The 24,120-nt window shown below is 39.7% G+C and overlaps 1 protein-coding gene across 2 annotated transcripts in view; it reads right to left on the bottom strand.

Annotated features, from left to right (window-relative positions):
• Positions 1-24,120, bottom strand: part of LOC116977628 (phosphodiesterase 4D interacting protein) — a 375,033-nt gene that overhangs the window by 313,511 nt on the left and 37,402 nt on the right. For both annotated transcript variants that reach the window (XM_033028241.1, XM_033028242.1), the window contains exon 3: positions 20,181-20,248. In XM_033028241.1, the coding sequence (XP_032884132.1) occupies positions 20,181-20,248 (68 nt within the window). The remainder of the gene's footprint in view (positions 1-20,180; positions 20,249-24,120) is intronic.

The following is a 24,120-nucleotide window of genomic DNA, read 5'->3' as shown; positions in this document are numbered from 1 at the left end:
CAGCTTGACGTGTAGATGGAGTCGGTTGGAGGGGAAAGCTGGTTTGCGTGATATACTCTGCAAGTTTTTGCCATCTTGGCTTGAGCAATTGACAAACCAAGTCATGAGGCAGCCCGATAGGATGCTTTCTCCAATGTATCTGTAGAAATTGGTGAGTCACTGGATACATGCCAAATGTATTTTGTCTTCTGGTGAAGTAGAGGTGTTGGTGAGCTTTCAATATGCTTGGACCAGGACGAATTATTGTTGATATTTACACCGAGCAACTTGTAGCTATCAACCACCACCATTTCAGCACCATTGATGCTGACTGCACCGTGTACAACACCCTATTTCCTGAAGTCAATGATTAGATCCTTTGTTGGCAATGGGGGAGGTTGTTGGCTTGCTATCATATTACTAAATTATCTGTATCCTTCCTATACTCTGTCTCATCATTGTTTGAAATCCAGCCAGCTCTGGATGTGTCAACTGCCAACTTGTAAATAGAGTTAGAGCCATAATTGGTCGCATAGTCATTGAGTGTATTGCGAGTATAATATGGGCACATCGTTGCCGGACACCAGTGTTGAGAATTACTGTGGAGACTGTCTTGTCTCTATCTTTGTCGTTTATAGGACAGGAACTTGAAAATCCAGTGCAGTTGGGGTTGACGAGTCTTAGATGTCTGGAGACCTGTTTGTTTGGAATTATGGTGGTGAAGGTGGATGTATAGTCAATAAATAGGAGTCCGATGGATGTGTCCTTATTATCCGGATGGTCCAGTGATGAGTGCAGAGCCAGAAAGATAATGTCTGCCATGGATCTGTGGCAACAAAAAGGGAATTGCAGTGGATCAAGGCTGTGTGGGTGGCTGGAGATGATATATGACATGCTCAGCTACTTGAAGCACTTCATGATAATGTCACAGCCACTGGATGGTAATCTTTTATATACGTTATCTTGCTTTTCTTTGGCAGCAGGTTGAGCCTCGCCCGTAAATCAGGTGGAATCATCACAATGGAATAGGGTGGTTAAATATGTCCTTGAATGGAATAGGGAGAGGTTAAATATATCTGTGAATAGAACAGGGAGAGGTTAAATATGTCTGTGTCTATTGCTGTCAGCTGGCCCATGGTTCTGGGACAGCACAGTGGCGCAGTGGTAGAGATGCTGCCTTACAGCGCCAGATACCCAGGTTCGATCCTGACCTCAGGTGCTGTCTGTACAGAGTTTGTACCTTCTCCGTGTGACAATGTGGGTTTTCCATGGGTTATCCAGTTTCTTCTCACTTCAGGTTACTAGGTTCATTGGCTTTAGTAAAATTGTAAATTGTTCCCAGTGTGTAGGATAGTGCTAGTATACAGGAATCGTTGGTCAGCACGACTTGGTGGGCTGAAGGGTCTGTTTACCTGCTATATCACTAAACTAAACTAAGCATGGCTGAGAACTCCATCCATACCAGTTCGCAGGTTCACTCTTCGGAATCTGTAACAATGACCCAAGACTGTCGGGATGAGTGACATCATTCCACCAAACCTCTGTACCAAGTGAGCTTAGAAGGCACTCTCATTGGGGAGGGATGCATTGTTGAGAGCAATACTGCCCGACGATATGGTTATGCTGAGATTCTGGGTTGGCTCAGAATTCCTTCTTGGCGTCTTTGATAGTATTGCAAAAGTCAAATATAGATATCTTGTACCACTTGGGATCAATTGTCTTGATCACCTCAGACTTGGACTTCAACCAGGAGTTCCCAGTTGGGGAACACTCATATTGCCTTGTTCAAGAAGGAACTGCAGATGCTGGAAGATAGAAGGTACACAAAATTGCTGGAGAAACTCAGCGGGTGCAGCAGCATCTATGGAGCGAAGGAAATTGCCTTCTTTGGCACACAGTCTCCATGTACTTACAGCAATGCCATACTTATTTAGGCCTTAAAGGCACAGAGACCTTAAATATGGATTAGTCCACCGACTCAATGCAGTCACAAAGGATTTCATCTGTTTCCTCAGACCAGCCTTCGTTAAGGCAGCAAAATGTGGATACAGGGATGAAGTGTCCTGACCCAAAATGTCATCTATCCGTGTTCTCCAGAGATGCTGCCTGACCCGCTGTGTGTTGTTTTATTAAGGCAGCAGTGTTTGGCAATGATTCCACATTACAATTCCTCTTAATTCACCTTTACTTCTTCATGCCACATTACCACCATTGCCATTTTGTCATTTATTCTGCTTTTCTATCAGAAACTTTCCCTTTTGTCTGCCTCCCCAACGCACATTTTCTTGTCTTTGTACTTGTTTAAAAATGTTAGATCTCAAGCTTCTAACAAAAGGATTCTGACTAAAAACATTAACCGGTTTGATCTTTCAGAGATAATGTTTGAGTTACCCAACATTTTCTGTTTTGATTTGATCATCAGCATTTGCTTTAGTTTGATTTTGAGAGTACAAGATAGAAACCAATTAAAATTAAAGGTGATCGTCTCTAAAGATTGTGCCCAATTTGATTATCCCAAATAATGAAACCACCTCTGACAAAAGCCAAAATTCTGAACCAAAAAACAAGTAATTTTGTTAAAGATGAATTGCAGAAACTGATGTCTCCTTCAACGACCTACAGAAAAATAAATACATCAATAGAAAATAATATGGAGTTGTAGGTAGTGTATGCTGGGGAGGAAACACAGCAGCTTGTTAATAGCTTGTCCAGGAAACTGTTACCTGACCTGCTCTGCCCTGGCTCTCTTGAGAACAGAATAGACTGCTGCTCTAATCAGTGATGAACTCTTTTGTTCTCCCAGGGGAAGCTGTAGATATGGTAAAACATTTCCAGTTAATGAGAATTGTAATGACAAAGGGAGCAATAACGAAGGATGTGGATTCATCCAACAGTTTAGAAGCAGACAGTAAAAAAGACATTAGTTGAAAAACAAAGGGAGGGTATTCTGGAGTATTATCTTGGATTTTGTATTAATGTGAATATGACAGAATATGAGAAAGCTATGCAATAAGTTTAGCTAGGAATTTATTGCTACACTCCTCTGACCTATTAAAAAAAACTCCATTAAAGACACATAACTGACAGTGAAATACACATTTTGTTGGATGGTTTTCAGATTAAGAGGTGTGAAATCTGTAATAGTAGCTGATGAAATTGGGATGTCAGGTCTTGAATAAGTTTGGGATGTCTGCTGCTTCATTGAACAATGACTTATTCATCTTTCCCTTCCAAGTCAGTGTCTAAGAGGTGACAAGGCTAAGATAGGACTAGCCAAGGTGACGTTCCTTCAATCCTGACTCTTAGAGGAATCCAACGGGGAATCAATAGTTGTGTCAGGGGATTTCAGCAAAGGTAGACGATAGCAAAACTATAGATGGCAACTGAGGCCTGGATCCCTCACAAAAGAAAATTTGAACAAGTATTAGTCAGCAATTTAGCTCCATTCACAAAGGTGCTGAGATAAGTGACTCTCATCTCGAAGAAGCAGTTGTGCTGGGCTTTTCAAATGCATTGGGGTAGACCGGTGTTCCGACTGCCAGAGGCACCCATAATTCATGTATTTCATGGATGTTCCCTTGTTACTGATGGAATGATGCAGCAGATTCTGGGTAACTGTATTCTGATACATACTCCAGGAGTTTCTCCTGCCCACCTCCTTATTGATTGTTGTAATCATGTATTGTCTTTCCACTGACTGGATAGGACACAACAAAGCTTTTCACTATACCTCGGTACACGTGACAATAAATAAAAAATGAACTGATTTTCAGCCTGATAATATCCATAATTATATGTATCTTAGGCTCGGTGTGCTTTATGTAATCATTGACATTCACTGTGAAAGACCAAATGGTGAGTGCAGTAATGGACTCCATTCATGGAGCCCAATTTATACCAACTTGCGTTTTAATTTAGGGAATTTTTAAGAACTACTCCAAATCCAATTCCCTTCTGAACATCTCCAAATTGCATCCAAAATGAAATAAACACAAATCCTTCCATGCATGAAATCCAAGACCTCTGACTTTTCCCATTAGGAAATAGCTCTTCATGTCTGCACTAACATAATTTAAAGAATTACATTGTAATTATCATACCATGTTTTATCAGCAAAACCGAATGAAGGAAACCCGTCGAGCATCGCCTTCATTCTTTGTGCTCTTGTAGTGATATAACACCAGTAAAATAAATGCCCAGGAGCTCAGCTCTTCCTCCAAAGAGGGTTGGAAATGCTTTTACATTCTCTCATTAAATGTTTCATTTACCACAAATTAACAATTAAATACCTGAATATGTTGGCTTGTTCCCGTGGGAACACTATGTAACACCAGTGTATGCCAAAGCCCAGTATATCATAATGAGTACGTTTAATTTCTGGGAAGTCTCTTTATTATCCCACCATCCATCTGAAGCATATCATAATTTCTTTCTGTCTGTCTGTCTGTCTGTCTGTCTGTCTGTCTGTCTGTCTGTCTGTCTGTCTGTCTGTCTGTCTGTCTATCTATCTATCTAGTACTAAAAGTCTCATCTTGTTTGTTTGTTTGTGTGTTCTCGAAACTCCGCAAAAACGGTACACGACAGTGCAACATTTAGGCCCACCTTACTCACCATTGTCCTGTGGTGTGCAGTATCAATTTTCGTTCAGATTGATGTTATATTTTATAAGCTATTGACATTTAAAACTTAAATTAACTTAAAACAGCGCCCCCACTTGCTGGCCACGCCTGCGCAGTTGGGGGAGGTCCGTCAGCCGCGTCACAATTGAAAATGGCGCTTGTGACACGGCAGTGACTCAAAATGACACTGTCTCCCTGCTTATGCGCAGTGGGCCCAGTATCTGTACGTGCGCAGTTTGGGCCTTTGCCTATTTTCAGATCTACATTTTTTTTTGTCTGGCCCAACTTCTCCACAGGTAAGTTTTGTTCTATTTTACAAACGGCTCCACGGGTCCTCTATTCACTTTATTCACTTTATTAACTTTAACTTAATTTCTGCCGTCAACGGCACAACTTTGAACGCGGAAGTCGCGCCTGCTTGGGGGAATACTTGGTGGAATATAGTTTGGTGGAATATTGCGTTGGAGGAACTGGACCCAAGCGCTTGGTCTAGTCCTTTATAATATTGATCAAAAAACGTACGTTAAGATTTCACCATTCTATCAGGGAAATCTAATTTCAAGTATCTAAATAAATTTAAATAAATTAATAAATACAATGAAATATCAGGAAGAACTTTATTGCTCCAATAGCTTAATTAGGTGCATATTCTCTAATGTGAAAGCAAAGCAAACAGACCAGCAAGATTTGTGACATGTTAAGTGCTCTCTGCCAGGGACAATGAAGATGGTGGGAGTAAGCCAAAAGCACACTGGGCTTCTATTCTAGATCCTTATAGAAACATAAAATTATTAAATAATTAGACAGGTTTATTAAATAATTAGCAGGAAAAATGTTCCTGATGTTGGGAGAGTCCAGAACCAGAGGTCAGAGTTTAAGAATAAGGGCTAGGCTATTTAGGACGGAGATGAGGAAAATTTATTTAACCAGAGAGTTATGAATCTGTGGAAATCTCTGCCGCAGAAGGCAGTGGACTCCAATTCACTGGATGTTTTCAAGAGATAATTAGATTTAGCTCTTAGGCTAAAGGAATCAAGGAATATGGGGAAAAAGCAGGAACAGGGTACTGATTTTAGATGATCAGCCATGATCATATTGAATAGTGGTGCTGGTTCGAAGGGCCGAATGGCTTACTCCTGCACCTATTATTCTATGTTTCTATCCTCATCAGTGAAGAGATACCCAGTTGTGATGAACCATACTCATGGAATAATATATTTCTAATATTTATGATCAAATTTGCACATTGAGGATTCCCACGTGGGTGAAGTATTGGAGCATACCAAAATCCATACCTTCATCTTCAGAAAATTGGATGGGGATAATAGAAAAGCAAATGGCCAGCAATATCAGTCATGGGAGGAAAAGCAAAATGTTGTTGTGGCATTTTATCATGGGGGTAGAATTCTCAGCTAACAACACGATTAAATCATTGTACTAGAGGGGGGCCTAGTGCAGTGGCCTTATTCTGAACAGAAATCCCTGCATTTCTGTCATTCCTATCACAATAGCTAATTACACTCAATGTAACATTACTGTCACACATTTTGTTCTGTGAGGCTCTCTCTTTGAAACTACATCCTGAAAGCCTAAACATCAAAGCAAAAGTAATAGCCAGATTATTTACGTAAACTCTTATTACCACTGGATTTCAGCTAACCTCTGAACAAAACGTTTTTGGGACGTGGCTCTGAAGGTAGCATAAACTCTCAGAATGTGCAATCACCACACAGACAGCTCAACCTTGAACCCAAGCTGCTGAACAAGAGGGGCAGCAGTTTTGCTAGGTGTGCTACCCCACAGCATCTTTGGTAAGAAGAAAAAAACAGAATGAGGAGAAAGTAGTCAATATTTGTGCATGGAGAGAGCTTCATGCACTGAATGCAGAAATCTGCGGGTATTATATGCAATTAGAAAGGCTAATGACGATTTGCCCTTTAGTATATAGGGTTTGAAGCACACAAACCTCTGAGGTTTGGTCAGGCCTCTTAGAATTTTGTACAGGTTTGATCTCTGTACCTAAAGAGGATGACACCCACCTTGGAATCAGTGCAATGTAGATTCACTGACTTCACTTCAAGACTAAGGTGGTTGTCCTGTGAGGAGTGATTGAGTTTCAGCTCAGTTATTAATTTAAATCGTGAATTACCTAGAGCCCTGTACTGTTCTCCGTAACAACCTGAAACCTTCTATTTCATGTTTTCTCATGTTCCAATATACTAATTCCATTGAAGCATACAACCTTAACCCTGTGTAACTGAGGCATACAGCACATTTAAGTAACAGATCGCCTTTTTGGGATCCAAATCTGTAACCTTCCTAGAATATACGGTTCAATTGGCAATGATTAAATTTCACACGCACATTAAACACTAACTAGTAATTGCCTTGATGCCCTGTGAATGATTGTCTGGCATCAAGTCATAATTTCCTCCTATCTTAACAGTAGATTATTGAAGACATCTCTGCTCTCTGTAATTGCCTCCATCCCACTGGCCACCATCTGGCCCATCTCATGATGTTCAATCTTGAACTGATTATAAAAAAATGCATCACCAAGTCAGTTACTTTTATTTCCACAAGTTTCCAATCTCAGCTCCCCTCAATATGTAAACTTTTATACCTACCGCTTTATGATATTTGACCACTCTCCTCAGAGGTTTGCAACTAACCTCTCTATCATGCATAAACTCAAGATGTTTTAATCTCTCCTACATCCATCTTATCCTGCATGTGGTTCCGCTTGTTCACTCATCTACATGGCTGCCAATTCTCTGGCTTATTAAATTCTAATTGCTCACTTCCACCCTTGTGCATCTATGGCCTCAGTCCAGCTTTTCTCTGACGCCCTGTAGCCCTATAACACTTCTGATCCATTGCCTCTGGACAGGGTGTTTATGAATCACTGAACTGTAAGGTATTAGGAAAGTCAACAGTATGTTGGCCTTTATTACATGATAATTTGAGTGCAATTGAGTTCCAATTATATAGAGACCAGTTGAAATTTTGTTTTGAGTATTGTGTATTAATATGGATTTCCTATCTATGGATATACTCACGATTGGGAGAGGGACATCAGACTGATCCCTAGGATGGTGAGTTTGTCAAAAGAGGTGAGAATAAGCAGACTGGGCTTATACTGTTGGTTTAGAAGAATGAGCAGTGATCTCAGTAACACATACAAAATTCAAATGGCTTGACAGGATATACAGTAAATGGCGTTGATGCGATGTGACTAACGTATCCAAAACACAGTGAAAATAAGGGATTGGACTTACAGGGTATGGGGAGAAGAAGAAGATAATTATTTTTTTAAAGTTCTCTAATCAAGATGCCTGTGAAATTCAGTGATAGAGTATAGCCAAGTTAGATACAAGTAGATTTTTAAATATTATGAAAATCAAAGTATATGGGATCAATGGAAGAACGTACTGAGATAGAAGACCAGTTGGCATTTTGTTGAATCACAATTTCAACCGCAATGGACCGAGTGGCCTACTCACAAACCTTTTTATTATGTTGTTATCTCCTTATCGTCTCTTATTTCTTCCCTATGTCTTAATATGCCTCTATTACATAATGGGATAAACATCCCTATGTGACACTCTCTCCACCTGTGAAAATCATTGCAAAATCAACACCTGTGACAAAATGTGTTGGCCACTTTTCTTAAATTCCCTTCTGTGATTCAAGAGATATCCAACTCTAAAGCAGCACACAAAACCTTGTCATAGATGCTATTGGAATGGTTTACCAATGTAGGAAAATGTGATTGTTGATAATACAATTGACTTTTAAAAATCCTTTCAATCCCATTGTCTCAAATTTCTGAATAATACTCCTGACTTGAAATTCTAACTGGAATAAATGTCCGTGCTATGGAGGTGTTGTGATCCTAGAAAACGACTTGATTCGCTATTTTCCGGAAACCAAAAGCGATAACAAAAATTAACAAAATTTGTTGTTTCTAATGTATTTTGTGCTACTGTAGTTATTTCTTTCTCACATAAATTCCATGAGATCAAAAATTTATCCTGCAGCTCAATTTCTGTTGCCAGTAATTTCTGAACTTTGTAAGGGCAAATTTCCATTAACCGAACTGCCGTAATATATTGAAGGACTGCTGTATAGTCATTGCCACACTGTTATACTCAATTGGTAAAAAAATAAACCGGCTACAGAGGTAAATTTGTCTGTATTTTCCTTCATGTCCAGACTTGAAATTTTGCAATGTACCTCTCAATCATATAAAAGAGCTTTCAGGTGAGAAAGAACAGCTGAGTTATTTGCCATAGATGTTGGGGGTCAGTGCAGTTCTCCTATCGTGAAAATAAATTGTTGATTAGGGTGCAGGTAAAGAAGGGTAGCGAGTGCTTTTGGTACCCGACTAACATTCCATACTACCATGTCATTTTAGGTTGTTAGATTTTTGTACACTGCAAATATCAGATTTTAATATAATGCGCTGCAAATAAATGAAACATTTCTGCAAGTCATAAAATGGAATTCACATAAAACTAAAAACAAAACATGCTTTCATGATTAATAATTTTTTATTTCAATTTTGTGCTTGGGGTCTTATTTTTACTATGCTGATTATGCATATTTTCTGCATATTTCCATGGTTAGTTCTTCCATTAATAGCTCTCTTAATTAAAAATTAAGTTTAACAGCTCATACTCAAGATGGAAGTCCATATAGATTATATCCTATCACTTGTAAACACAGTAGGTGGCATTGCAATATAATTAATTCATTTAGCAAACTGAGGCCAGAATTGGGATTTACCTCTTACAAAAGCTATGTTATTCTATGTAACCCTTATTAAAAACACTTGAAATGAGACTGCATGAATTTGCAGGATGTATCCACTAGGTGGCAATCCTGAACATGTTTCTCAAAAGTAATCGAACCACTGATTGCCATTCATTCCTTAGTACAGTAGCTGAAATATCTAAATATCAAAAAAAGGATTTACCCTATATGCAAACATTTCCAAATATGGAAAATCCCAGATTTCAAAGGTAAATACACAAATCTGAGCTTGAAGCTATACCTCTGCAACAACTGCAGAATTTTCCAACCATAACAAAGTGCTTTCAGAGCCAGGATTCCCAGGATTACTAAATGTTAAGGAGATTGAACATCTGTGAATTTCAACATAATTCAAATGCTCTGACTAAAGGAGAAATAGTATTAAACAATTGAAATTAATTTAAAAATTACATCAATTACAAACAATACGTTAAAATCACATTTAAATATATACATAATCTTGCATGTAGACCTACCTTTATTTTTTTTAGTTTAGTTTATTGTTACGTGTAGCGAGGTACAGTGAAAAACTTTTTTGCTGCAGCAGAAAGTCTGTACAAGATTACAATCAAGTCGTCCACAATTGCTACTTCCAACTACAACTATTGGGCCTGTTTAATTATGATTGGTTAATTTGGCGCAGTTCATATCAGATGCTTCAACCAATGCTGGGAGATCAGTGAAGGTTTGTTCGCTGGTCTGATCACTGGCATGGTGAAACTGCTGCATGAGGAGAGATTAAGTTAATATATGTATTTATGGGTGTTTAGAAAAACAAGAGGGGATCTAATTAAAACTAATTATGACAGGGCTAGGTACAATAGTCAGAGGAAGCATATTTTCTCCATCCAGAATGAGGACTTAGTCTCAGATTTCAGGACAAGAAGTTTAGGTGAAGTTGAAGTGAGATGTAACATCTTATCTCATAGATTGATGAATTTGTGGGATTTGGCATTAAAGAAGGCAAGAGGCGTTATTCAATATTTTTAAGTCGGCAACGACATTTACAGCCTCAAAAGATATCAAGGGGAATATGGAACGAGCTGGGGATTAATGAGCCATGATTATATTAAATGTCAGAGTTCAAAGGGCTGAATAGCCCATTCCTGCTATTTTCTATGTTGATGCTTCTGCATAGGGCAATTTGAGGTGTCAGACACAGAAGCAGATTGGATATAGATATCATCATATACACCAGGTTTCAACAGAATTCCTACTTTACATTGAGCTCACAGAGTAAACAGGAGCAGAGAATAATAATAAATACAACAACGTGCAAAACAGCAGAATGTTACAACATTGTCATGCAAAAGAACAAGTTGAGCTAAAGAATATATTTTCTTCCTGCGTACGGTGTGCACAGTCGAAAGTTGTCGGACAACTTGTTCTATTTGATCTTATTTGATTGTGCACGCCAGTTAAGTTGCATTCGTCGAAACAGGGAAGGTTGCAATCTCCCATCCCAGCAAAAGAATATGAAAGTGTTAACAGAACTACCAATGAGATAGAGTTAGAGTGGCAGCATTTCCAGGAATAGGGTGTGAAAGTGGTTCAGGAGTTGGATACTTGTGGGGAACCAGCTTATCTTTCATTTTAAGGGCTAGGTTAACATCATGGACACAAAATTCTCAGCATTTTTCCTGAATGTCATCTCATCGTTGTTGTAGATCCAGCCGCCAACAGTGATATCATCGACCAGCTTAAAAATAGGATTGGCATTGTACTTGTCCACACAGGAAGTCATGGACTCAGCACACAACCTTGAGGGGCACCAATACCAAGGATCAGGCTGGAAGAAATGTTATGACCAATTCTAACTGACTGAGGTCAGAAGCCAGCTGCAAATGGAGGCCCTGATCATTGTAAAGTATTCAATTAATATTTCGACCATATCTCTACAGTTCCCCTGGCCAATGCTTTAACATTGTCAATCAAGAATACGGCACAATTTTGACAGATCCCATATATCTGAAACAGTATTTCTCACGGTCTATATTCTTTTCCCTATTATCCTTAGAAACTGCTCGAATGGACGCCTTAGTTTCTAAGCTGCCTATTTTTACATTATTAATTGTCTTCAATTACAACATTTTTGGTTACATATTATTTGTTTTTGTATGTGACCAGGTTGCCATCAACTTGCCACACCTCTTCTATCCAGTTTTTAAAATATCCGACTTGACATTAATGAACTTTTTCTATAAATGTTTATACTTGCATTTAATACCACTTCTATCACCATCAAGTTGAATTATACAATTTACCCATTTCAATATCATATATTTTTCACTTCTAAATTCTAGTACAAATTTGTAGATTCTAGTACAAGTAGTAGATTCTCAGTTATTTTGGTTATACAGTAAAACTCCATGAATTGGCATCTGATTATTTGGCATCTGGTTCACTCATTGGACTGTATTGTGAACCAAAGGTTCAGAGTGAAAGTGGGAATGTTCAGTCAGAGCTGGGGTCCTGGACTGTGGGCTGGGTATGTGGACGGAGGCAGGGTTAGGGTCCTTAACACCAGGAGTCAGGAGCATGGGAAGTCTTGTGGCTTGTGCCCGGGTCTGGAATGCTTGTATATTTTCCACTCTCTTTAAACTCACCGGAAAAGGAAAATTTATCATATTATTGGACACTATGTTAAATAAAAGAGTATTGGAGTATTAATAGGAGTTAAATGCAATGATACAGAAAATCTCCAGGAACTAGATAATATTTTCTTTGGTGTTTATCAGAAAGTTTAAAGTTTATTGTTCGTTTAAATTGCTCGTTAATTGGCACTGCCTGGAAGATAAATTTAGCTTGTCTACTCGTGCATCTCTATATCTGCTGTGGGAAGAGCATCAAGAAAATAAAATCAATTTTGTTTCTCTCTCTCTTTTGGTCACTTAATTGTGATTCCTGCCAGAAAATGAATATGCAAAAATGGCTGGAATCAGGGCTGTGCTCAGGGTTTATATGTTTCACGGTACCTCCACATAAAGTCTAAATTAATGCGTGAACATAACTTGGATGAGGTGGGAAATGGCTGGCACAAGGTGTGTTATGGGCCTGTCCCATTTAGACGATTTTTTAGGCGACTGCCGCCGACTAGACTGTCGCCACATGGTCGCCGGGCTGTCGCCTGTATGGTCGTGAGTAGTCTCCTCAGTCGCCCAAAGAGTCCTAGCGTCTGTCTGGTCGCCGCTGGATTTTCAAAATGCTGAAAATTTTTCGGAGACAGTCGGCGACAGTGGGTTGATGCCAATGAGCATAGCTTGACTTCTCCTAACGTAGGTGCTGTCATAGTTGTCGTCAGGTTAACGTAGGTTGTCACCAGGTTAGCATTGGTTATCGCCAGGTGACGTAGGTTATCGCCGGTGCTGACTTCATTTTTTGTTGTTGTTAAAGTAATGATTCTATTTAAATTTTTATGTTGAAGGGGAGGGGAGGGGGGGGGGGGGGGGGGGGGTCCAGTCGCCAGTTTTTCGTTGACCTACTACGACTATGACAGTCGCCTAAAAATAGGCTAAGTGGGACAGGCCCGTTACTTTCTTCCAAACATATTTGGTGTTGGTTGTTGGGACAAAAAATGAGAAAGCCCTAGCATTTGGAAAGATAGCAGCATCATCATTGAGCACCCAGTTGCTTGCTTGCTTTGCTTTACCTCGGGCTATGTCTTGACTCAACCACTTCAAAAACTTTTACCATTTGCTTTCTTCCAAGAGCCAGGAACAGTTGAAGCATATGCTTTCATTTGCTTTTCTATGACTTTGAGCCTTTTAATGGTGTCAGGTTAATAATGGAGATTTTTTTTTGTTGAACAATGGTGGTTATTAATAGATCTCTCAGCAAATATGTACTATTGGTCAAAGAAACCCGAATAACATCTGTTTTATATTATTTACTATTATTCCAAATTGCAACAATCTTCTGCACAGTCCGTGTTCAAAATCCTCAAGTAGTTTCCATTACCTTTTATTGTTTTAAAGCATTCATTGTAAGCCTACACACACAAAAAAAGGAATTAAATGTTTCAGCCACAAAACTATTGGAAATTTATGTTAAGCAGAATTGCATTGTGTTTTCCGGATGGAGACAGGCCACTAGGTTCCTCAGCTGTATTCTTGTATTTGATGTCCATATAAGTCTCCTTCCAACAATTCACCTGACTCAAAACTTATTTTTCCTTCATATTCATATCGAGGTTTTCCTTAAATGTATCTATGCTATTCAATTTCACCAGTCCTTTCAGTAGTAATTTACACATTCTCAAAATGCCCTTTTAGATTTATTTTAGTTAGTCAGGTTGTTTGTTCCACTATCAAATATGTTACAGTGTGAGGACTAGCTGTGAGAAGTTAAAAGTAAAGCATTAATATTGCGGAGTTGGGAAAAGATGAAAGAATCAGAACACTGCATAAACGCAAGTCATTGGAAGTTTTAGAGGTCATTACAGCCTATGCCAATTTCTCAAAGATCAATCTGGCCGGTACCATTCCATACCCCATTCTTGCTGCCTTGTTTTTCTTTTGTCCTTTTCAAGGACATTCATTTTTAATTCTTTTCTCCCTTCTCCCTACTTCTCTAGTTTTCTCCAGTCCTGTGACCTTCTTAGATTTCTGTATCCTGATTCCAGAATTTGTTTATTCCACCTTGGCTGCTGAGAACCTTCTCTTCCCAAAGTCCCTAACTCAAGAATTCCATCCCTAAATCTCCTCACATCTTTTTCTTCTTTAAATTATTTGATATCTATTCCTTCAACCTAATTTTTGGTAATCTTCCTTAATATTTCCTTATGCGACTTGACATTAGGCTTTTGACCATTAATTATCATATGAAATGCATAGGGACCTTTTTGGTTACATTACAGTTGCTGTATAAACATAAGATATAGTTGTCGCTATTATTGTTGAATCTGCTCTCATGACCTCTTCAAGCAATGCATACAACAGTTCTCCACAACTCTCCCCTTCCTCCCCTCACCAAATCTGTATCCCTCAGTTAACAGCTTTACTCTCAGGAGAATGTTTCTTCTACTTTACCGTACCAAAGCCGCACCTTAAATCTTTAATCATCAGTGTTCCAAGAAGAGAAATCCCAGATTCTGTCTTCACATAACCAAGTCCTCCCAATCTTTGTGTCAGTCAAGTAAATGATCCCAACAAGATCTACGTCAAAACACCCTTCCTCAGGTGTGTTGACCAGATATGGTTAAAACAAAACAAAGTTATTGTGCCAATTCAGACACTTTTTTTCAGCTGGTTCCCCACTTAATGGATAGATTAAATGCCTTACAATCCACTGATGAGGCATGTACATCGAGGTTCAATGGTGTGTTGTCCAGAGACAACAACTTGGTTATCCTTAATGCATGGGTTAAATAGATTTGCAGATCAGTTTTTAAGAAATGGGTAAAATTTGGGAGTCCACCAAAGGACCTGTTCAAAGATCAAGAATTTCCACTAGTTTATGTCTAGCAGTGACTGGATGTAACATAAGTAGCAGGATATTTTATCTTTTAAAGCTTTAAATGAAGGATGGTTACTGGTATGAGAAGGGCTGCAAATGCTAATCAACCATATGTAACATTCTATGTGATTTAATTTCCTCTGTGCACTAAACCTTAGTGAACATATTAGCTCACTCTTGTTAAACCCTGTCTGTGCTTTTTAATGGATTAATGGCAGTTAAAATATTGCCAATGGGGATTTAACAGGAATGTAATAGGCAATGCATTTTATTATCTTTTCTGCCAATATCCATGGTCTATACATGTCTCCATCTCAGGGGTTCACAACCAATATCCATTACAAACCTGTACAAGTCCACAGGCTCCACAGGTACTTCAACAAAATCCCTCCTTCCGGAGTTTCTCCTAGTTTCTCACTGTTGTATTTGCTGATGATGAGACTTTGCACACCAATATCTTAGATGTCTCCCTTAACGTCTAATGGTCTTAACCATTGACAGGGCTTTGACCCACAATCCTCTACTTCTTGCTCCTCTGCTTCCACTCAGCCAGAACAAGCATTCGGATGCAGTTTCCCTTGTCCTCACTAGCCTCTTCTTTCAAAATATCATTTTTGGTAATTTCCATCATCTTTAACAAGGTTCCACCACCAGGCACATCTTCCGCCCCTCACACCACCAGCCAAAATCTCATCATCAGCAAATACTCAGCAGGTCAGGCAACATTTGTGGAAGGAATTGAACAGACACTTTTCAAGTCAGAACCCTTCTTCAGATTGAGCGTAAATGTTGCTTGACCCCCTGAGTTCCTCTAGCACTTTGTCTTTTGTTCATGATTCCAGTATCTGCAAACTCTTGTGTCTCCATTTATGCCACTGACTTGTTTTTTTCTCTCCCTCTCTCCCCATTGGTGCTGTGATCTACTGGGTATTTAAAGCATTCTTTTTTTGTTTCAGAATTTCAGTAATGCATCTCATGATGTCAGTGTGTTCTTTAGTACCCTTTCTCTCTCTCTCTGTCCTCTGTCATGTACTAACTAGAGGGCACTGAAAATAATTACACTACTTGGACAACCTTGGGCTCCATCCGGTGACAGATACTCTCGTTGTTCTTTCCACCTCTCCACCCCACCCCCAACTTTAAACATGCTTGTTTCTGTACTTTTCCAGTACTGATGAAGAGCCAGTATCCTGAAAAGTTGAATCTGTTTATACTCCCATGGATGCTGCCTGGCCTGCTGAGAGATTCTGAAATTTTCTTTCCTTAGTTTCAGATATGCAGTATCCAGCATTTTGCTTCCATTGAAATGAGCACTTGGAAAAAGGGACATCCCTTTGTTATATTTTAAATGTCCATTCTCTTCATTGAGTATGATAAAGGAGCAATGATGAGATGAGTAAGTTGAAATTATCCAAATTGCACTTACCAAAAATCAAAATTATGCCCAGAAACACATCTAGTTTAATTAAGAAGTTTAATTTAGTTTAAGAAGGATCTCGACCCGAAAAGTCACCATTCCTTCTCTCCAGAGATGCTGCCCATCCCGCTGAGTTACTTGAGCTACAGTATTTTGTGTCTACCCTCAATTTAAACCAGCATTTGCAGTTCTTTCCTGCATACCCAGTTATTTGGTAGTTTAAAAAGAGTATGATATATTATTGAGAAAGTATTATTCATGTATATTGCTCCTTCCATCAAGGACGTAAAATATTGTTCCCTTTCATTTTTAGCCCGTTTCTTAATGCAATCCCTCAGAGTTTTGTGCAGATCATGACACTCAGCAAAAAGAGCTTCCTTGGACAGATAGGAACATGAGATAAGAAACAAAAGACATCATCTTGTCTGAAGAAGGGTGTCGACCTGAAACGTCACCCATTCTTTCTCTCCAGAGATACTGCCTGTCCCGCTGAGTTACTCCAGCATTTTGTGTCTACCTTTGATTTAAACCAGCAACTGCAGTTTGTTACCACATACCTAGTTTAATTCTCAGTTTCATTATATTAAGAATCAATAATTCATTGTGTTGTTTAGAGAACATCACTTGTTGACTGCAAGGAGCATCAAAGGTAATTTGTGGGGATGTTGCAAATCTGTAGTTCTATAAAAATGCAATCTATGGATGAAGGTAGTGATAGATGTATTGCCCCTAAAAAAAACTAAGTGAGAGGCTTAGAGGTGAAAAGGTTTCAGAGTTTTCCAAATGCCAAAATAATGTCTCTGGAAACCAGCACATAACATGCTGTACCACAATGCCCCATCCTGCTGTTTTTCTAATTCTAACCATGCACCATTAGTATCTGTATTTTCTTTCTTCCTTTATTGTTCTTTTACCCAATGACAACCATCTTAATTACCAGTAAATACATCCAGAAGAACAAATTTACATTGGAGAGTTGGATTCAAAACAATGAAAAAGGCTTTTAATAAAGTTTATATACTTATAAAGAAATCCCCTGCCAAATTAAAATACCAATGACTGCAGAATCAGACTCTGCTTTTTGTCTTGACGAGACAAACTAATGACCTGTTCCTAATTGGCAACTTCTCCTCTCGCCCCTCACAGAACAAAGTAAGTCACATGGAATAGAAAGGTCCAAGAGAGGGTTATCTTAATAGCCAAGAAAATAACACAATATTCGCATCAAACTAGATGACAACAATAACCCATCCTCCCCTTCTTTTAAGAAATACATTCATTTTCATGTACGTACTAGCAAAACTGTAATTTCTGTTGATACATGCAAATCATGATTTTTTGATGATTATTTTATTTTATTACACATTATTCTCTCACTGTCATTTGGACATTGTTTTATTTTTCCTCTTTTACATTGTCTCTGAATAAGTATTACTATGGGTCAACCATATTACTCTCTCCATTTGAAATAAGGGATACTTGTAACATCTGACTAACATCTTGATAGATGTACATATTTCACATTTAATTGTAAAGGCTGAATCTCAGAAGAAACTTGTGGTAGATGAATTAAGGGCGAGGATCGGTGAGTACCTTGTGAAGGGAGAAGCCCTCGGCTGAATGGCACAGTCAGGTGTGAGCCACGTCTCTCTGAAACATAGCACGCAACAGTCTCACACTACTTTGAGATCCTCTACGATAATCCTCAACACTGGAGCTCCGTAAGCATGCGTTCTCAGCCCCCATCTTTATGCCTTCTACATCCACGACCGTGTAGCCATGTACACATCTAAATCAATTTACAAATTCACAGACAACACCCACCACCATTGTGGGCTGGATATCAAATAATGATGAGACGGAGTACAGGAAGAAGATTGAGAAACGTATGTCTGGAGTCGAGACAACAACCATTCTCTTAATGTGAGCAAGACAAAGGAGATAGCGATCGACTTCAGCAAGTGTAGCGGTACACATACCCAGGTGTGCATTGAAGCTGACAAAATGGAGATGGTTGAAAACTTAAAATTTTTAGGAGTAAATTTCAACAACTTCTCCTGGATTACCCATGTTGCAGCAATGGCCAAGAAAGCACACCAACGCTCTACTTCATTAGACAATAGGTGCAGGAGTAGGCCATTAGGTCCTTTGAGCTAGCACCGCCATTCACTGTGATCACAGCTGATCATCCGCAATCAGTACCCCGTTCCTGCCTTCGCCCCACATCCCTTGACTCCACTATCGCTAAGAGCTCTATCTAAATCTCTCTTGAAAGCATCCAGAGAATTGGTCTCCACTGCCTTCTGAGGCAGAGAATTCCACAGACTCACAACTTTCTGGGTGAAAAGGTTTTTCCTCATCTCCATTTTAAATGGCCTACCCCTTATTCTTAAACTGTGGCCTTTGGTTCTGGACTCCCCCAACATCGGGAACATGTTTCCTGCCTCTAGCATGTTCAATCCCTTAATAATCTTATGTGTTTCAATAAGATCCCCTCTCATCCTTCTAAATTCCAGAGTATACAAGCCCAGTCGCTCCATTCTTTCAACATATGACAGTCCAGCCATCCCAGAAATAAACCTCTTAAACCTCCATCCCGGTAATTAACCTTGTGAACCTCGTAAAGACGGCTTAGGAAGTTCGGCACGTCCCCAATAACTCTCACCAACTTCTACAGATTTGCTGCAAAAAGCTTCTTATCGAAATGAATCACGACCCGGTCTGGGAACAGCTCCATCCAACACTGCAAGAAATTGCAAAGAGTTAGGAATGGAGCCCAGACCATCACGCAAACCAACTTCCTTTCCATTGACCCTATCCACAATTCACGCTGCCGCAGCAAAGAACCAGCATTACCAAGGACTCACCCTGGTCACTTCCTCTTTCCCCCTCTCCTTTTAGGCAAGAGGTACAAAAGTTTGAAATCGCACACTCCAGATTTGGGAGCAGTTTCTTCCCAGCTGTTATCAGACAACTGAATGGTCTTCTCAACAGTTATAGAGTGTGGTTCCAACAACCCTCACTAACCTCTATAGATTTGCAGCAGAAAGCATTTTATCGGGATGCATCCCAGCATGGTTTGAGAACAGCTCCATCCAAGACTGCAAATAAATTGCAGTGAATTACGGACGCAACCCAGACCATCACCCAAATCTGAAGAAGGGTCTTGACCTGAAACGTCACCCATTCCTTCTCTCCAGAGATGCTGCCTGTCCCGCTGAGTTACTCCAACTTTTTGCGTCTATCTTTGGTTTAAACCAGCATCTGCAGTTCCTTCCTACCCAAATCAACCTCCCTTACTTTGACTCCATTTATACCTCACGCTGCCACCAGCATGGCCCCCAGCATTATTAAGGATGAGTTGATACCTGGCGACTCTTTCTTCTCCCCTTTCCCCATCAAGCAAAAGGTATAGAAGTGTGAGAAAGCACACCACCAGATTCAGGGACAGTTTCTTCCCAGCTGTTATCAGGCAACTGAATCATCCTACCACAACTAGAGTGAGTTGTGAACTACCATCTACCTCATTGGAGACCCTTGGACTATTTTTGATCAGACTTTACAGGACTTTATCTTGCACTAAACGTTATTCACATTATTCCCTTTATCATATATCTGTACACTGTGGATGGCTCGATCATGTATCGTCTTCCCGCTGACTGGTTAGCACCCAACAAAAGCTTTTCACTGTACCTTGGTACACAGAACAATAAACTAAACTAACTAACTAAAAAACATTTGGCATTGACTTCAACATAGTATATCTGAAAACAAACCTTCTGGAGAGTTTAAGATAAACTTTCATACAACTATAAAGGAAATAAACATTTTTGTAGAAGGATGCTAAGCCAGGAGAAAAACCCTGCTTTATTTGATGAAAGGTGAAGTCAACCTACCTTTCCAAATTCTCTTAGTGTGTGTGTCTGCAAAGGGAGGCCTGTTTCCTTTGTTTCTCTCAGAAGAGCTGAGAAGAAAAACACAAGATGCATGCACTTGAAACTGAAATGAAGTACACATTGCAAAATATTGAAACATGTTAACCAAAGCACTAATTAGTACTACAAGACAAATTGTATAGATGCAATATAAATATAATTTTAAAAACAAAAATTCTGAAATAACCTGATAAAACATCCAAAGCTAAAGCACTGCTGCGTATAAGGTATGTAAGTATTGAATTATATTCTTACTGTGGCAAGAAATGTAATATATTATGGAGATACTCAGATAGACCACTTAACTTATAGCCCAGGTCAAGTGTTAGGAATACACCATATTTTACACATCTGACAATTTGCGATTCCACAAATGAAAACATAGAATTCATTTAATATATATCATGACATCAGCGGAGACAATTGAGATGCAGTTGCAGGAATTTTGAGCAAAAAACAAACTGCTGGAGGAACCTAGTGGGTCACCTGTAAAACATTGTCTTCCTATTTCCCTCCAGAGACGCTGCCTGACCCACTGAAATCTTCCAGCAGTTTGTTTTTTTTGCTCAGAATTCCAGCATCTGGGTCAGGTGACATCTTTAGAGGAAATTGGACAGACAATGTTTCACAGATTACCCACTGAGTTCCTCCAGCAGTTTTTTGCTCTTCGCATCAACGTCAATTTTGTGTCATGGCTCAGTTTAGGTACAGGTTTATTATGGTCATGTGTAAAAAGAGAGGGGACATTTTTGTTGTGCATACTATCCAATCAAAATCAGATAATACTATACATATTTACGATCAAGCCAAACTCAAGTACAGTAGTAGGCCCCCCTCGGTCATGACTGACCATGGGTGATGCATCCTAGTTTGCGGGTGATGTGTGGTTGGATGCAAGCCTGGGCGATGTCATATGGAGGACAGGCTGTTGCCCATACAGCACGTCCCCCCCTGTCCACGTCGCAGGGTCATTACTGTTTGGCACCAACGCCATCGCAGGAGCTGCCAGAGCGAGGTTGTAGACAACGATGAACTGCCTTAGGGGCTCCAACTCCGGATTTTTTTGAGGTTTACTCCAGGAGCCTTTTCCATGATTGGATATGGCCACAAGGCAGTGGACGTTTCAAATCAGAATTTCTCGTCTCCTAGATTGACTGCCTTCCCAGGCTGACGAGCCCCATCTGCCCGAGACTGATGGGGGCGGGAACTCAAGTACAATAGGCAGAGTAAATGGAAAGATACAGAGTGCAGAATATAGTTCTCAGCATTGTCGTGCAATTGTTCCAGAGACAAAGTCAATTTTTGACAATATTTTCAGATCATTGGTTCCACTGACTCCTGATATCTTGAGCAAGAACAGCAGCCTCAATGGGCTGTTGGCTGATTCCTTTCAGAAGATTAATTACATATAGTTCAGTACAAACTAGGATAAAGATGGTTAAAAGGGAAATCACAAAAAATCTTTTTTTATCAAAGTAATCATCCGTAGGAGACTTTCAGATAACAACAGTTCCTGGCACAGCTGCATGTCTGCTCGAATGACAAGTGTTACCAACATGTAATTTTACAAGATGATTCACAATTGCAGAGACAAACATCACTGATACATGGGGAAAAAAAACTGTCTGCAAATCAAGTTTAAGGAGGTGGGGATATCTAAAGGAAAATGTCACAAAGATAGGGATAACATTTAGTGAATTAAGAAGTAAATGGGTGAGGATAAAAGGAACTCAAAAGGTGCAAGAATTAATCTGCAAATAAGTGATTACATGGTACAGCATTCAGCATCATGCCGCTGTTGAATTTGAGAGGAGGAAATGAGTACTTGAAGACCAAGAATGATTTCTGTCTTGAATGAAATATGGCTGGTCTCCAGCAGTAACTTCAAAGTACTGGAGATATATCACCTATAAGGCCTCCACAGAATCCTCCAAATCCATTGTCAGGGTTGTGAACCAATGGCAACATCTTCCCCAAGATTAACAAGCCAGCGGAGCCATTGTAATTACAGGGATCCAACTCTGATGAACAGGCCATGTCATTCCTATGTCCAGCACCAGACTCCTAAAGTAGACACTGTACTCCAAGCTCCACTACATCAAGACATTAACAGGTGGACAGAGGAAATGATTTAAGAATGCTCTCCAAACCTCCAAACGTCTTCACTGCCATGGGAATCTTTTGCCCATGACCACTCAAAATGGAGAAGTTGTATTTGGAATGGCATAGTTAGTTAACCTTTAGTCCCTCTAACAGAATACTTATGGCTTGGGAGCTGGTAAGTACCTGCAAAGTCAGTGGCCTCGGCCTGGGAAGGGAATTGGCCAGGGAAGATGTGAGAGTCAGCAGCGGAGTCGATAGGCCTGGCCTTTGAGTAGTGGGGCGGTTGTGTGTGTTGGTGCTGTGTCTTCCAATGGCGATGGCGTTACGGGTCTTATACAAGTGGCGATCAGGCACGTGGCGTGATCTGGCGGTGAAGCCTCCATCTTCGGGCAATCGGGAGCATGGCTGGGTCGCGGAGTTGATGGAGCACCCGATCTGGAGGCGGACAAGGATTCAAGCCAACAAAGATGTGCCATGGTAAGTCTGTCAGGCTGACCTCTACCGTACTGAGTCCAGGGACCAGCTCTCCTCATGCCTCTCCTCATTCCGACCATGTTACAACTTTCTTCCCCAACTACAAGCAGTGTGAAGAAAGGCCCCAACCTGAAACATCGTCTGTCCATGTCCTCCAGAGATGCTGCCTGACCACTGAGTTACTCCAGCACTTTGCGTCTTTTTTTGTAAACTAGCAATTGCATTTCCTTGTGTCTAAGTGTCATTCAAGAACTAAAGCTGTAAAATAATGATACTGCTTCGTGTTCACTGTGATGTCTGCATATTGTATTAATGTAGCTTATCATTACAATGGAATTTCACAATTCAGAATTGCTACTTGTGATAGTGCTGAAGAAGACAAAATATGTATAGTCAATATGCCATAATACCAAAATTGTAAAAGTAATTACTCACTAAAAAGTGTACAGTATCCAGATTGCAATGTTCAATCTTGCTAATATCAGTTATTTCTAAATTGTTAAGTATTTATCATCCTGGGATCACTAAAATAAATGACATAAAATATTTATTATTCCCAAATGACCAATATACTGGTTTTATACGTTGCTAACAGAGCATTATTTTATGAACCCATTTTATTAACATTATCGGAAGATTGTGCAACTTACTGTTTTCTTTCAATATTTTTCCACCTCCTGCAGAATGCAAAAGTTCATAGGAAAAGATGTAGGGCATTCAGTCTGCTCCATTGTGTAAATACTTTGTAAATTCACTCTCCCTGCTTTTCTCCATATGTTCCAAAACCCTAATTTCTAAGTAAATATAATTTTTAAACATTTCATGTCGACCATTGCTGCTGCCTTCTCGGATACTGCTTCTTATAAGCCTTTGTCAGAGGATACTTATTCAAAAGTTGCTTTATCCGAGATTTAAGTGGGTAAAGTAGGTATATTGCCTCAGTGGATGTACCCATCAATATGGTAGAGAGTGCTGACTTGACATTCTCCCCGATTAGTAGAGCAACTACTCCACTTCTAATACCTCCCTCTCTGTGCCATCCATAACATTGTATCACTGGAACATTGAGTTGCAGTCCTGTCCCTCTCACAACCAAGTTTCCTTAATGGCCACAACATCATAGTTCTGTTGGCAAAACACTCAGTTCCCAGGTGATCGAGAGAAAACAGGCGAGAGACCTGTTACATTAACTCCAATGATGCTCAAGAAATTTGTTACAAATCAAGATACATTAACCTGTTTGATTAGTACCCAATCTGCCACCTAAACATGCATTGCCCCCATCACTGGCGCATCATCTACTAGTCTAGACTTCTCTAACAGC

Source organism: Amblyraja radiata, chromosome 10 (genome assembly GCF_010909765.2).
Source record: "Amblyraja radiata isolate CabotCenter1 chromosome 10, sAmbRad1.1.pri, whole genome shotgun sequence".
In the NCBI taxonomy this organism is placed as follows: Eukaryota; Metazoa; Chordata; class Chondrichthyes; order Rajiformes; family Rajidae; genus Amblyraja; species Amblyraja radiata.
Note: the sequence above shows the minus strand (reverse complement) of the source record. Positions and strands in the feature narration are given on the sequence as shown.